Below are 15,456 nucleotides of genomic sequence, written 5' to 3' on the forward strand. Positions count from 1 at the left end.
AGAATGCTTTTCCTGATGAAGATTTGAGAAATCGCAATGGATGACCACACTCCTACCACCTCAGAGCACATTTCTTTCTCTCACAGTGTCAGCAGTAAGGGATGAGCACTGCAGCCAAAATTTCAATCAAGTCCCTGCATGTGCTGTTTCCTAATAGCTGTCCCCAGCCTGCTCCTTTTTTCAGGCCCTACAAATTGCCCTTTGGGGATATCTATTTTTTCCATTGACTAGACACAGTGGCTTAGAGTGGAATCCAGGCTGTTTGCTTGTGGCCCTTAAAGCTCGATTTTGTCAGAGGCAACAGAAGTAAGGGAATATGGCATACGTTCAAGTTCAGAAGCTGAAAAGGAAACAGTTTAACACAGTGAATAAACCTTACAAAACTCTATAAATACAGCATTTCACACAATGATGTAATGAGAAAGTAAACATGGCTCTTGCATAAAGACCACAGACTGGATAACATTTTTTGAGACTTTTTAATATTCAGGAGATTAAGTACATATAAAAAAGTGTCAATCATTCAGCAGTTAAAAAAAAAAAAAAAGAATTCTTAGGCATTATGAGCAAAACATCACTAGTATGTATTACCAGCAAGCCTATGTCAGGTCATTATTACTTCAATAACGAAATGTTACTTCTCTCGCATCAAATGGCACTTTCAGATACACATATAATGTGATTACATCAGTGACAAGTGTTCTGGAAAAAATACAATCCTGTAAAATTCTTAAGCATAACTTAATCAAGATGTTGCTATACAGCACCTCTGCAAGATGCATACAGTATGCAAAACAAATTTTGAAATAGGTTCTAGGTGTCTCAGATTTATATAAGGGGAAACAAAAATTTAGTCCATCTTTCTCTTTTTTCCTTTAGCAGGAGTTTTGGAGGTATGTTCATTTTCAGCGTTTGGTTCCCAGAGTGCATTTCTTACAAATCTAGAAGCAGCTCCTTTATCAAGTTTGGATGCCTTTTTCTTGTCTGCTATTTCTTTGACCTTGTTCATGTATGTTCTTATTCTCTCCTAGTTAAAAAAAAAAGAAAAATATATTTCACACCATTCTCCCAAGATTGCTGCTAAAATAAAATCAATGAGTACAAGCTCTCCACACTGTACATTTCTATAACTACAATACCTAGAAAAACAGCATCATTTAAATATATATACCAGGCTCTTTGCAAACTTGAGCCTTCTCCTTTAGAATATTTTCCATCACAGGTACCTACCATACTAATATTTGCATGACTTCCACTGTCATAGGAACATGAAGTCCTACAGAGATCTGATTTACAGTGAGATGAGAACTGTTCTTGCAAGCAAAGTTAGAAAACAAAATACTGAACTCAATTTGGAGTTTGGCCTACATAAAGATGGCAAAATCATATTTAGATATTTGACATATTTATAGATGAATTATACTGTCTGACTACTGTCTACAAAAAAAAAAAGTCAGCATATCCAAGCAAAGCCGAAAAGCATCTTACACAAAATGACGTTACAAGCATTAAACTACACAGAAGTCTTGTGGTTAAGATCCTGAAATGGTCAAGGGGGCTTATCAGTGAATCTATTTAAGGCAGCCTGGTGAATTTCCAGCTGTACCAGAGGCTCCTTTTATGACCATAAATAACAAAAAAGCCTGTTTCCACCGCCATTCCATAAAGCAAGGGGATACTTTCTTGCCATCTTAGCCTACCATAGTCATTTGGTGTCAAGAGCTTTTCTGGAACAAAACATGGCTTGGATTCAGCCCCACCTAAGTATACCCTCCCAGCTTAACAATCTCATTTATGTGCCTACTCATCCTCATCTACTTCTGCAATCAATAAAGAAAATAACTAAACCCCTCTAAGATGGGAATCACCCTCTGTTAAGTGCCTGCTTCTCTTCACTGACTAAAGACAACACTTACAGTAATTCTGTAAAGTACATGAAAGTTTAGTTGATAGATTTCACATCTACATATTTAGCCTAATATGGCCTTCAACTCTAGGACCTTTAGGTGTTACTGTAATACAAACAACAAACAACAGTAACATATATAGACACATATATTTATAGTGCTCCAACTGATACCCAAATGATAAATGTGGATTAACAGAACATTTATGGATACTGCTAACTAAATAAATGTTGATATTATGTAACCCACACATTTCTCACACAGCCATTGACAGCTTTCTGAATCTGGAACAAAAAGTTACAAGACCTACACTACAGAACTGATTTTCAATTCTTCAGTGACCATAATAAGCAACTGATCTGTCAAAAAGTTGGCCACTTTTTCCATATCAAAAACATAGCTTTAATGAGGAGAGCTTTACAGGGTCTGAAATCATGATAGACTGTAATATTTCTTTGGTGACTGAGATGGCTAATGAGAACAGATGGCAAACCTACATGTATCAACATGGGAAAAAGGAGCTGACAAATGTCAATGTGACAAAAGAAATTAACTCTGATAGCTTGAATGTGAGTTTTATTAATACAGTTTGAATCTCCCTGTATTCCCTGTATGTACACAAGGAGAGCAATTCTAAAAACAAAACAGCTGTGACAAAGTCTTTTTTTATTCCCTTTCCACATGAATAAGAACATCACAATGCTCTTGGAAGGAAGGAATGTGTATTCATTCACCTTGATACTTGTAAAAGGAAAAGAAAACTGGATAAGAATCTAGCCTATGATAATTCACTCATTCTTCAGAGTTAAAATGACTGGCAATTGTGAAATAAAATACCAGCATAAAATATCCACAGCAGAAGAGATAAAATTTATTTTTTAGTATTGCTAAATTAACACAATATTCAAAAACTATATAATATAGGAGGAACAAGAAACTGACTGAAAGCTCATGAAATATTAACTGATCCATTTTTGAATATGGTACAGTCTAGACTACTGAAAACCTCACAAAATTAAAAATAGAAGTATTCTTGTTATTCAGGCTAGCTTTCAACATTTTTCAGTCCTATCTTCTGTTCTGCTGGTTATGTAAGGATTACATTTAAGCTAAGTATTTTACGATTGCCCAGATTTAATATTTTCATTTATACAGGAATTAAATTGGGTAGCTCTAAGTTTTGATTCCTATTTTTTCTTCAGGCTAAATGATTTGATTTTTTTAAGTCAGCAGAATTTTCAAGATAGCCAGCCTTCTATACTGTAGTCATGCATCTAAATGGAATATAAAGACAAACCTAAAAGATTTATTATAGGTTGTAAATATGTCACTAATGCAGAATTACTGGACAATACACATACAACTGGTGCCAAAAAAGCTTTTAGCTTTGTTGCTGAACTGGATTCTTTACTGCTGAGCAAATGAATTAATGGAGGACTTGGAAGGGGGAGGGGGGCTCTTCCCGTCTTCACTAGTAAATCAACCACACTATACTTTTAGAGTCACACAAAAGTAAGAAAAGGCAGCCTCAGAGATTAACATGATTCCAAGTATTTATAAGAAAAAAATGCCATACTGGAAGTTATAAATTATTATCAGACATGTAACATTTTTCCATTTAACAGATACAAGTGAAAAGCTGCTCTGTTCAGAATCCAATTCTCAAACAAAGGTGGAGAAAAGAAAAGATGACACCATTCATCTTCTCGTTCTTTTCTAATTTCAGCAGGCTCTACAAATTGCTTTAAACAGTACTGTTTGGAACTAAAAATATGACTCTTAATTTAGAGAGCCCAGCAGGGGATATGAACGGTTATATAACACCACGTAGCATATGCGTGCTATTATGGCAACATACCAGTTTTAAACGTAGATACAAACATTTTTTTTAATTCTATACGAGTTAACTGTCCTGAGCAAGTAAAATACTGCAGTGCATGCAGTGTAAGAATCTTACCAGTTCTTGTTTCACTGGATGTTCCTTTGGATTGATTCCCTGAGTAGCCAAGTATACTACAAGAAAAAAACATTTTTTTTGAAATGGAAAGCTGTGATGACTGAGGACCCAATCAATCAGTGACATAGGAAAACTCTAGTTTCCACATAAAACCATTACTAAGAATTGCAGTTAACTGTATTGTTAAGTATCTGACAAACCATTATCATCAAATATTGCAGTTAAAAAAATTTAACAGGTTAAACTTTCTGTCCTTAGAAGGACAGGAGAGTTTGCCAAGAAAAAAAAAGAAAGAAACATCCTCATGCATGTACAAAGCCAGCTTTTGCAATTATCAATTTTTGATTTGGAGTTTCAACATCATTTACGCTACAACAGCAGTAATTTGTGTCCTTGGGGTAATTAGAAGTTTCTAATTATTTGGCTATGAAATATGATTATTTCATGTTTGCAGCTGTCTAGAAGGTGTTCAAATGGCAATCATAAATACTACTTTTTCCTCCTACCACATACTTACCCCAGAACATTGAATTTAATGTGTATACCGAAACCAAATCCAGCTTTGCTTGCTCAAGAGGCTCTAACTAGAATGAAAAAGAACACCGCATTTGCACATTTTTAAGCAAGAAGATGTGCACAGATTTTAGTAATACGCACATTTTATAATTGTGAATGTGTTCATAAAAAAACACACACTGAATGAGCACATTTTTGCACCAGAAGTTCACTGAGACCATGTCTATGCCTATTTCCGTGCCAGCGCAGAACCATTCTCTCCTCTGCAAGCATTAATGCCATTTTCCCAGTCTGACATTCCACAGTCCCATATGGCCAAAAGCACAAAAATCTCGACACGTAGCTCTTAGACTACTGTTGCCATAGTCAGAAATAAGTCCCAATTTTTCCACAGAAACTTAATTCAAAATAGTTGTTGCTATCAATGGAAGAAAAAAAAAGTCTTAAGATTGCAGAAGCACAAATGTGAATATAATGTGCTACAGACAATCAATGAACATTAACACTACGCAGGGTAGACTGTGTGTTCAACACAGAAATACTTAGGGCTGTAAAGCAAAGGAAGAATAAAAGTAATGAGGGGTTTTTTTTCCCTCAACTGTCAAAGTCAATTTATTATTTTAGTCCTATAGGATTTCCAGAAACTCTGATAACATCATTGTACAGCTCGCTAGTTCTAACATGGATACTGTCAAAAGATCGGTGTTGTCAAGACTGTTTTCTTCATAATTTATTTGTGTTAGAAATCCTCAGAGGATAAAGAAGTTTCCTCATGTGCTGCCTTTTCTTGCCCTAAAGAAAGAAATTACATGTTAGGCTTTAAATGCTAAAAGATAGAGAGGCTTGTATGAAGTCTTCAGGCAGTACCTTGCCCTGTCTTTATGCCCTGAAAAAACACCCCCACATCTTACCAACTTGTGCTTGTAACTTAGCTAGAGGAGACAGCTCAGTTTTTCATGCATGAGGTTCTGCAAGTCTAGACTTCTAGGATCAATTCTCACTGCTGTCAATTCACCTTTACGTCCTTCTGGGTATACCAAGTTCCATTAAGTTTGTTGTGAAAAGGTCTCAGACAAAAATGTGAATGGCCTCTCCATTATGAAAGAGCACTCAGCACACACTGTAAGGAAGGTCAGGAATAAGCTAGAATGTCCTCTACCTAAATTACTCACTGGCAGGATCATCACTTTTCAGCTTGGAAGCGCATATATTTCATTGCTTAGTTTGTAAGACTGTCTGGATATCTTAGAAATGTAAGAATTTCAAATATTACGTTTCAAGGGTAGGAAGTGTCATATTTATTATTGGTCTGTGCAGTGGCTAGCCTAACAGACCCTTTTATTTCAGTTCAGGTTCCCAGGTATTCTTGTATTAATAACAAAAAGGTTGTCAAAAGGAAGATTATTTACCTTTTGGAGAAGCTCACTCCTGGAAACTGACATCATTGTCTTCAGCATCTCATCTACAGAACCAAGAGATTTTTCAAATGCTGCAAGATAATCATGAATTTCAGTGGGGTATTCTTCTGTATTAATATCATCTTCTGACATTTCCATCTGGAAAGAGGAAACAAAACTAATAATCTTTTCATTAGGTCCCTACAGAGTCAAAAGACTGTTATACAACACAAAGCATTAGCACTCATTCATTAAACATTATAAGAAATGCCTACTTCTGAAGAGTTCTAGCAGGTAATGTCAATAGTGACACAGTTAAAGGTCCTGTAATTTCAGTGATATCTCCTAACTGCTGTGCAAAATGGCTTGAAGGAGCATTACAAATGACATGACTGTAGTACCTATTCTAGTAACAGTCCCAAACCAGCATTTAGCTTTTATGGTCTGTGATAGAAAGAAATTATTTGCTTGTTTAAAAGAAGTGCTCTATAAATCACAGTATATAAAGAGCTACACCAGGCAACAGGCAGGACACTAAAAAAACCCAGGGATATGGATTCAGCTTGTCTTAGGAGCAGACATTACTTCAGCTTTAAAGTGGTTATGCAGCACCAGTTATGTCAGGGTCAGTTACGTCTTCCAATGCTAAATTTAGGACTTGCTCCAAGAAATTCTTCTTGTGAACCCTGTATCCAGTTTTCTGAATTCTCTATGGGATATTATAATCTGCAATATAACTCTAACAAAGCTGAGTTGATTTGGGGATTTCGGAATACTCTGGAAATCTTGTAGATGCATCTATGCACAGCAACTGTGAGATAAGCAAAGATGTGAAAAATCCCAAAGCAGTCTTTTTTTGATCCCAGCATTCATGGTAACATGGCATGACTGCTGCCAAGCCATCTGGCTGCTAGCTTACAATCAGTTTCTTTAATTCCTCTCAAATCATGAATCACATATTCTCTTGGGGATTTAATGTTACTTAAAGTTATGCTACTTTCTACAACTTCTACTGATTGAGCAACAATTTTTGAACATTGTAAGGAAAGAAAGGAAGAAATATGTAATTTTCCTGCCCATTTGGTGAGCTGCATCAAGAACAGTGGGAGCACCTGGATCACTGCAGTCCTTCCTACTTAGGATCAGCATGATAATCCCACTACCCAGCCGCTGAGTACAGAGGGCGGGAACGTAAATTGGAGAAACTGCACTTTGAAAATTTGATCTATGAACACCAAGCCACACAGCCAGTGCAAACAGCAAGGAAACTGCAAACAGCTGTCACATCACTGGAGTTTGTTTTAGATAAAGATTTGATCTTTTCCTGGCAAGAGCATGGTATGTGTGAGAGAGGGGTTTTTTTATTTATGTTGTCTCCTGGAGGTCAAACAGGAGGAAGATTGGGAGGAAAAACAGTGTGGAGCTACTCCAGCTTGTCTGCAACTCCAGTTTTAACCGCACCAGCGTGATTCCAGAAATGCGATCAGCCAGTTAACAAGCCCAGTTTCACTGCTGTTGTTTGCATAGTTTGGAATTACAATCCTACTCTGCTGCATGACTTTTCATCCTGGTCAGAGCTGTTTTTCAAATTGAGTACGAAATCACAATGCTAACCATGACATGTTGAAGGTCCCCCTCCTACCCCAGCATGTAACTCACACATTAAATACTGTTTCAGTCAGCTGCAGCAGATCTAAGCAAGAAAGCTGAGCTGGACCTACAAGAACACCGCCCACAGAAAGGCAATACAATTATTTCTGCCATTTATGATTGTATGGTTTGTGTTCCATTCCGTCCTGGCCACTTGCATTATAATCACCCTTGTTAAGTTGATTAAAAGAGTCCAGAAACACTGTTAGTTTTTTTAATACTGAAAGTTATTAACTTTTAGTCATATAATACAGCACAAAAAGTACTCAAAGCTACAGAAAAAACGAGATTTTTCCCAGCTGTTAATACAGTTAAGCCTGGTTAGAAGGCATCTGTCAGTACACAGTCATACATACAGGGAGGGAGGTGTAATCCAATCCAACAATCATCTACAGAGTTTACCATCACTACAATACTTAATCTACTATGGTCTTAATTTGATGGACATGCATGAACATACCAATAAAGTCCAACTTTCTCTCTCTCTTTATCAGGGCATCCAGCACCAGCAAATGCAGGAAAAAAACGCCCACCAACAAACTCCTGTAGCAGGAACGTGTTACCAATCAAAACTAACTCGAACTATTTTACAGCAGTTGCAAGGATAAACAGTTACTAGAGCATATATGATATTCTTTCCGATATCCCAAGCTAGACCTAAAGAATGAGACAGAGAAAGAATAGGAAGATAGAAAGATAACAGATACAGGACAAAATGTATTTTTCTACAATTGCTGTCACATGAACCAGAAAGAATTAAGTTTGCCCTCGCATCACGAAGTGTTTACTTGACACTGTCAATTAGCAAGGAAAGGGGAAAAAATGCATCAGCCTTCAATGGAATAAGGCTGCACATTAGCCCATGTACAGTGCCCTTCATTGATAAGTCTGCTCCTTCTGCCCAGGGAGGGGGAAGAATTTGTTGAACTTGTGTTTTCTGTTCATTTCAACAGGAACTAGCAAGTTCCTACTCCCGCTGCGTAGGGACCTCTCTCTTTTCATTAGACTGTTGTTTCAGCATTACTAATCTCTAAGCAGGATATGTTACAGTGTTGGCACATGCCAACAGCAAGGCAGCAGTCAATAGCCTAAAATAGTTTTGATAACATTAAATAAACAAGAGCAAACTTACACTACGTTAGAAAACGTGAACACCGGAAACTCCACAAAATTGTTTCTGCCAAAATCAACATACAGACTGCACAGTCACACCTGCAGAATGACAAAGCCAAGGATGGGAGGAACTAAGACCACATCAGTGATTCTCTAAACATACCTAAAGGCTATACTGCCCTCAATAGTTATGTTTCAGTTATTAAACCACAAACAAAATTTTCCTCAAAGTTTCACATGTGTTTCTCTATATATTTTGAACAAGCAGAAATTTAATTCAGTTCCTGAAGACGATGTTTACTATACAGGTTCTCTCTGTTGGATTTGCTGACTTTCAACCAACTTTTATTTGGCACAGAGATTCCACTTAAAAAAATTAAGAACAGTACAAATATTCAGATAAGAGAAGTTATGAAAATACTTGCTGGATAAGCATGTGAATAATGGGGAAGTCTAAGAGAAATAAGGATAAGACAGCATTTTCATTATCAAGTAATAACACTTACGATGCAGAACACATAATCTGTGGTTGTGTGCATAATGATAATATTTTGTAAGATCTTTAATTTTCAGAAGTTCACAACCCATAAACATAAAATAGAAGAGAAAAGGCCTACTTTGATTAAGGACACTGAAGCAAACAAATAATGATGAAAAATGTGGTATGACTTCATAATATCAATCTACCAGAAACAACTTTCCCTTTTTAACCCTGAGCTCAAAAACTGCAGTGTAGTTTTTGGGGAAAGAGCATAAAAGAAAAATATACCTGAGGAAGAAAAGGACTTCAGATCACAAAAGTAAACCATTTTCATGGGAAAACTTATTCATTGCATTTAAGTCTGATCAAAAATTGTCTTAGGAGTTTCCACAGGTGGAAAATTTCTGAATATTCTAAAATTTCTGAAAAATTCTGAATAAATTATCATTTATTCAGAAACATGACTACACTTATGTAAACTTCTGCTTAGAAAACAAGGAACACCTTGTTTTCTCTACTGTCAACATAATATAAATCAGATCAAGTAATACACTCAACCTGAAAAAAGGGAAGGGAGGGAAATATCAGACATTATGAACCACAGAAAAGACACAAATACGGAAAGGAAAAAGTAAAAGAAAATACATCATCTTCTGTATAAAAAAGACTAAACCAATGACAATCAGAAGTAGCTTGCCTTAGTGCTAATGTGACTATTGATCTAAGATACAACTGAGTTAAATGCTGCATTAAGGAAGTTTAAATAAAAAAAAAACCAAAATACAGATGATTGTGCACAATACAACTAGCAAAATCATCCATCTTCACATTTATCTTTCAGGAGAATGAAGAGAAGAACTCCACAGACTCCTTTCAAGAAAAGCACACCTGTGACTGGCATACAAAGGTAAGAAAAGGAAAAAGGGAAACTGCAGAGAATTTGCAGGTGGCTTTTATGAATACTCTTTTAATATATCTGGTGTTTTAACACTAGCCTGACAAAGTAATTGCCAGCTGGCTTAAAAAGCAAAACCAAACCTCCCCTCCTGCCCACCCCCACAGCAAAACTGTATCTGTCGTACTGAAAGATATAAACTCTAATTAGGCCCTAGGCACCTCTATAAGAGATTTTGCTGAAGATGCACGGTGAAAGTAACAGAGGCTACATGCATATATCAACGTGGCAGTAGGAAACCCCAAAAGACAGAACTAAAAAATGCTCAGTGTCCCCAAAACTTTTTGGCCAGGGCGTATAAAAACGCTCTCAAATTCAAAACAAATGCATTAGCAACATCAAGATGACAAACCATCTCTGCCAGCTCCTAAAAACTGACACTGTCCTCCCTCTCCTGAGTTCGACTCACAACCTGCAGTGAATGTAGCTGATGTGCAAGCACAGCAGAGATGTCCCTTCTGTTTTAACACTGTAGTTCACTGCTGGAGCTACAGGATAACAGAGCAACAAGGAACAAGCATCTCAAATTTAAAGCTACCAGAGATCATGACTAAGTTCTTTGATCACAAACCTCTTTTGGGCAGAGAAATCCGCTTTATTCCATGTTTGCAAAGCTCTAAGTACGACAGGCTCTAATCTGTGACAGAGATTCCTCAGCATTGTTGCTGCATAATAAATAATTAGTTGCCCCCTAGTCATCACTGTGTCCATAGATATGTTTTGCTACTAATGCCTTTCAAGCCAGATTGGGGCAGCTGGAGAGCACATCTAGTACAATTAGTCAGAGCGCTCTTGCAATGCTAACTCACAATCTTGTTTACAAGAAAGATTTCCCTTGCAAAAGTAATTATGCCTACCATGAAATACCAAGTATGCACCAATGGGCTTATCTTGATCCCCTTAAAAATATCCCAACTCAAGCCATGGTAGTTATCCAATGCACTCTTTGCGCTATATTACAAATGGGCAACAGCCAAGCAATCATTTTTAACGCTGCCTTCAAAGCTAGGCTCCAGTCAGCATCCCAGCGTGCACAGAAGAACCCTACTAAACATTTCACAGCCACCAGGTTCTTGCTGATGCCACTGAGATAAACTCTCTTCAGCCTCAGAGGATTTGCAAAGTTTATTCTGATCTGTCTTAAAAGAAGATTAATATTTAAAGGGAGGGAATAGTATTTTTGAGGCTCACTTACACTTCAGCCCATGGGGAATATCACATGAGAAAACAGGTATCTCAGCTTGGCTTAAACAACCCATATTCACTGCAGCCCCATCTATATCCTCACAAACCAACTTTGATGTAAACCTTCAACTCGATCTGCATGATTCATATTTTTTTTATTCTCTTTAATCAGCTGTCCTAGATTCCACATCTTTCATTACATAGTCGTTTCCTCTTCTGAACAAATCCAATATATCCTGGCTCTTGTTTGGCTCCAACCTGTCAGTACACCCTTCAGTCAGTACGATGATAAAACCAGCTTTCTTTAGGTATGTCCAGAACACTTCTTAGTGAGACATTTTCATAAAAGCTCTCACACTCAGACTATGCTACCACAGCTCAGTTCAAGACTGGGGCTTTAAAGTAATGTTACAATTTTTACATCTAAACTGGTCTTTAAAACATGTATTTTTGGTTGCACTGAACCTAGCAAGAACTTCTTGTACAGCAAAATACTGTCTCCTTGCATAAAAGTTTGCACATCGTCAGAGTGGATGAAACTCAGTATGTCTGTATTCCAGTGGGTTTTTGTTCGTGACAGCACTCAATACTGAATACTTCCTCCTACTGAATTTGCAGTGAACGGGAAATAACCTGCCTCCAGTCTATAGCTCCTGTACGCTCTAAACCATGGAGTTTACTACCTCTTCTAAAATTTGCTGCCACTCTCCACTGGTATCAGCACCATTAATATCAAGGAGTTTTTTAATCCTTTTAAACTGCTGACCTCCTTTGTTTCCTTTAGCCACTAGTTCCACAATGTGTGAAAAAGTACTTCCTTTTACCAGAATTCCATTTCCTGTATTTGCACTTCATGCAGTACCTTTCTCTACTGTTTAGAACAGCGACCCCCAATCTATTTTTGGCTGGTCATTATTTGACTGTGCTAACAAGACTCTGTTCAACTATTACAGGCATATTTATCCATTTTTTGGTTGAACATAATGCAGTAACTGTGGGATGTTGTGTTCTAAGCATCAATCTTATTGATGCCGGAGTAAAACAGGGAAACTCTTTTCTACCTATCCCCTAAACAGAATTTAACAGCTGATAACCTGACAAAAAGGAGACCAACTACTATGAGCAAAGAAAGGGAATGCACAAAATCACAGAAGTGAGCGAGTAATAGGGGAAACTCATTTGGGGACATTCAGTTTTCAGAAGGATTGAAATAGATGAAATCAAACATTGTAGGATGGAGAACAGAGATGCAAGGGCATGGCAGTAACCACAGCCTGACATGGAAGGGAGAACAAAGAACCAGGAGAACAGAGAAAGACGGGAAAAAGGAACCTGAGCAATTTCCCAGCACAGAAAAATGGAGCTCATACAGAACAGCATGCATGGGGAACACTGCCAGCAGAATGCCTCATAGCAAGCCTGCATGAAGAATGGAGAGAAGCACATAGTTATAGTGAACAAAGAGAGCTCAGACAAAGGTAATAAAGTCGGTAACCTCAAAGCTTTCATAGTCTGTTATGACATCCCCTTGGCATCATCTCTAAAGTTAACAATGTCAAGCTTGACTCTCATTGTTACCCCTCGATCAGTCACCTTTGTCTCTTCTTTCTGTGCTGCCTTTTCCAGCTCTGGTTCTGCAACATGTACCTGGAGCTGTGGTGACCAGTACCATTCCAGTGCACTGTTTATTTATTTAAAGGAATTGATGTTTTTCTCCATTCACCATTCCATTCCATATACATCCTAGAATTTTCTACTGCTGCCATTAAAAACAAGCAAACAATCTTTACTAAAAGCTGGCAGTTCATACGAAAAGCAGACCAACTGTGTAAAGATGAAGAACTGGTTCTAAAAATCTTCAAAGAGAAATGTGCTTATCAGAAAGGTCTGTGTGATTTCTGCACCCCATTTCTGATAGGAAGACTAAGAATTCTAACAAGCACCTTCAAGTTTCTCACATTCTGGATTATAGCCTTAAGTGCTTTCTGATTTCTTTAGCAAGGGTCATACTGCCACAGGATAAGCAATACCCAAGTATTTTCGGTTGAAGTGTTATTTTATATTTTTAAAACCAAGAAATGTGCCAGACACCTTTCAATTTTCATTTACTTTACAATCAAGTCTTTCCATTTTTGTTTGTCTCAAAAATGAGGCCTTTTAGTTAGCATAATCTAAAGTTTAATTTGCAAGTCAAAGTCCCTTGTAAGTTGCTAGCAGCAACTAATCTTGCAGTCAGAAAGCTGTGACAAAGCGTAAGGAAGGGGACATCTTCACCTTTGCAGCAATATGAGACACGTAATGAGGTCTACTTTGTAATAAAGCACTTGAGCTTAGTAATTTTAAGTATCACCTGCCTTTCTGTTAAGGGAAAAGCGTGCTGCTGAACTATTTTAACCATGACCTGTACGTGCAAACTGTATCTTTGCTTTGAAAATCACACTCTTCTTACAACAATTACCCAGTTCTCAAGGCTCCTCGAGTTGCAACACTATTTTACTGACTTTTAATAGGAACATAACTGTTCACTGCCTAGAGTACAACCTTCCTAGGCACAGCCATCCACAAGGCATGGCGCCAGCTGAAAAGCCTGTAGTCCCTATTCTCTTCCTCATGGGTAACTAAACAAGTCACGCATTAAACCGTGTTTATGCTCACCAATAGAATCGGTACCGCACACAACTTGCCCCTCAGTTCTGGGAAGTTACGGAGGAGCATCCACGCATTTGGGACAGTGACAACAGAGCACCTTGGACTGTTTTAACCTTGACTTACAGCTCCCCTGGAAGCCTAGCTTAGCTCTCAGGCCACACACAGGTTCCTCGGTCGCAGGCACACCAGGTGAAGCAGGCACGCCTGCAAACCGAGGCTTTCCCGGTGGTTTAGAACCAAACCCCGCTGTTCTAACACCTCTCTGTAAGATGAAACACCTTACCGATCCTTTAGAGACATGGTAAAATGGAGTTTTTAGCATCTGACCCGACTTCCCGGAGGCACTCGCTCAGAGGATTTCCTACAGGCGCTGGAGGTACCCTGGAAGGCCCAGGCAGGACTGCTGCGTACAGCACAGGGCCGCGGCCTGACACCGGCCTTCCTCGCCAACCTCACCTCTGCCTCTCCACCCCCTGAAAACCCAGGGGCCAACAGCCATCAGAGGCCCTGACTCCCCACAACGCACTTCCCTCTTTTCAAGCGCCTCTGAAAACCCCTAAAACCGCGCGAAGCCATCTGACTGCGTGGGTAACAACCCCGACCCCACGGGCAGACCGCCCCGGCCCCCCACCGCCCCGGCTCGCCGGCTGCGCGAGACCCCGAGCCGTACCACCCAGCGCCGGGGAAGGGGGGGGCAAAGCGGGCGAGCCCATCTCGGGGAGGGGGGGGGGGGAATGCCTACGCAGCCCCACGCGCGGGGCGAGGAGAAGGGAGAAGGCGGGAGGAGCCGCTCTTACCTCCGGGCAAGCGGCTTAGCCCCACGCGCCGCGTGTGGGGCGGGGGAGAGCGACGAGGGGGCGGAGCCTCCTCCGGCGCGCAGCTGTGACGTCAGTTCCAGGGCCGCCGGGCGGGAGGGGCGGTTGTCGCCGCACGCGTGTCCGCCGTGGGGCGGTTCCGGGGAAGGGGAGAGGGTCCTGCCGCGTCCCGGCGGGTAGCCGCTTCTCGTACGCTCGGACGCCCCTGCCCGCGGTGCGGGTGTTCACCGCGTGTAGCCGGAGTACCGGTGACGTGCCAGTTACGGTGGTGACGGCGACTTCCGTCCGTAGCAAAAAGAAGGGGGCCGCTCTTTTAGGGCAGAAAACGTGCTTTTCGGCAGCCAGCTCCTTTAGGTGGAGGAGGTAAACAGCCGGCTGTTCCCTCACGCTTCCAGTTGCTTCCTGGAAAAAGGGAGGCACAAACCGGTTGGAGAGAGGGTCCCTTAATGGCAGACAGCCCTTGCTTGCACGGAGGCATCCCAGGGGGAGGGCATCAGGTCCTGACTGACGTTGCACATCTTCACCTCGTCCTCGAATGAGGGTTGGTTTCTAATAGCGTTATTAGTTGTAATTTCCACTGTGTTTCTCCTCAAGATTTCCGCAAATAAATCTGGGTTCAAAATGCAGCGGATTACTATTTCTCCACTGTGAGAGCTTACTGACTGGAAGATTGTACAAACACCTCTGTGGCTCCCGAAGACAAGATCCACATTTTACAGATATACATTCTGAAAAATAGTAAAATGGAAGTCAGTATCCACATCAAAAGTGTTGGCATTGCTAGCCAGTGACCTCTTTTGCCTCCTTTCTGTTCACAATCTCATCTGAAGC

General features: G+C 39.8%; 1 protein-coding gene across 3 annotated transcripts; it reads right to left on the bottom strand.

Moving 5' to 3' along the window:
- Positions 1-495: 495 nt before the first annotated feature.
- On the bottom strand, positions 496-14,640 carry C1D (C1D nuclear receptor corepressor). Of its 3 annotated transcripts, none has more exons than XM_059828580.1 (6): positions 14,608-14,632; positions 7,888-8,084; positions 5,790-5,936; positions 4,382-4,448; positions 3,865-3,920; positions 496-1,027 (listed from the first exon to the last, which is right to left on the bottom strand). In XM_059828580.1, the coding sequence occupies exons 3-6, from the start codon at positions 5,934-5,936 to the stop codon at positions 851-853; spliced, it is 447 nt and encodes a 148-aa protein (XP_059684563.1). In that variant the 5' UTR covers positions 7,888-8,084; positions 14,608-14,632; the 3' UTR covers positions 496-850. The 3 variants fall into 3 exon arrangements, with proteins under 3 accessions (XP_059684563.1, XP_059684564.1, XP_059684565.1); XM_059828581.1 differs by lacking the exon at positions 14,608-14,632 and adding an exon at positions 8,560-8,632; XM_059828582.1 differs by lacking the exon at positions 7,888-8,084 and having other exon boundaries at positions 14,608-14,640.
- Positions 14,641-15,456: the final 816 nt, after the last annotated feature.

The sequence above is a fragment of the Gavia stellata genome, chromosome 23 (assembly GCF_030936135.1).
Source record: "Gavia stellata isolate bGavSte3 chromosome 23, bGavSte3.hap2, whole genome shotgun sequence".
NCBI lineage: Eukaryota > Metazoa > Chordata > Aves > Gaviiformes > Gaviidae > Gavia > Gavia stellata.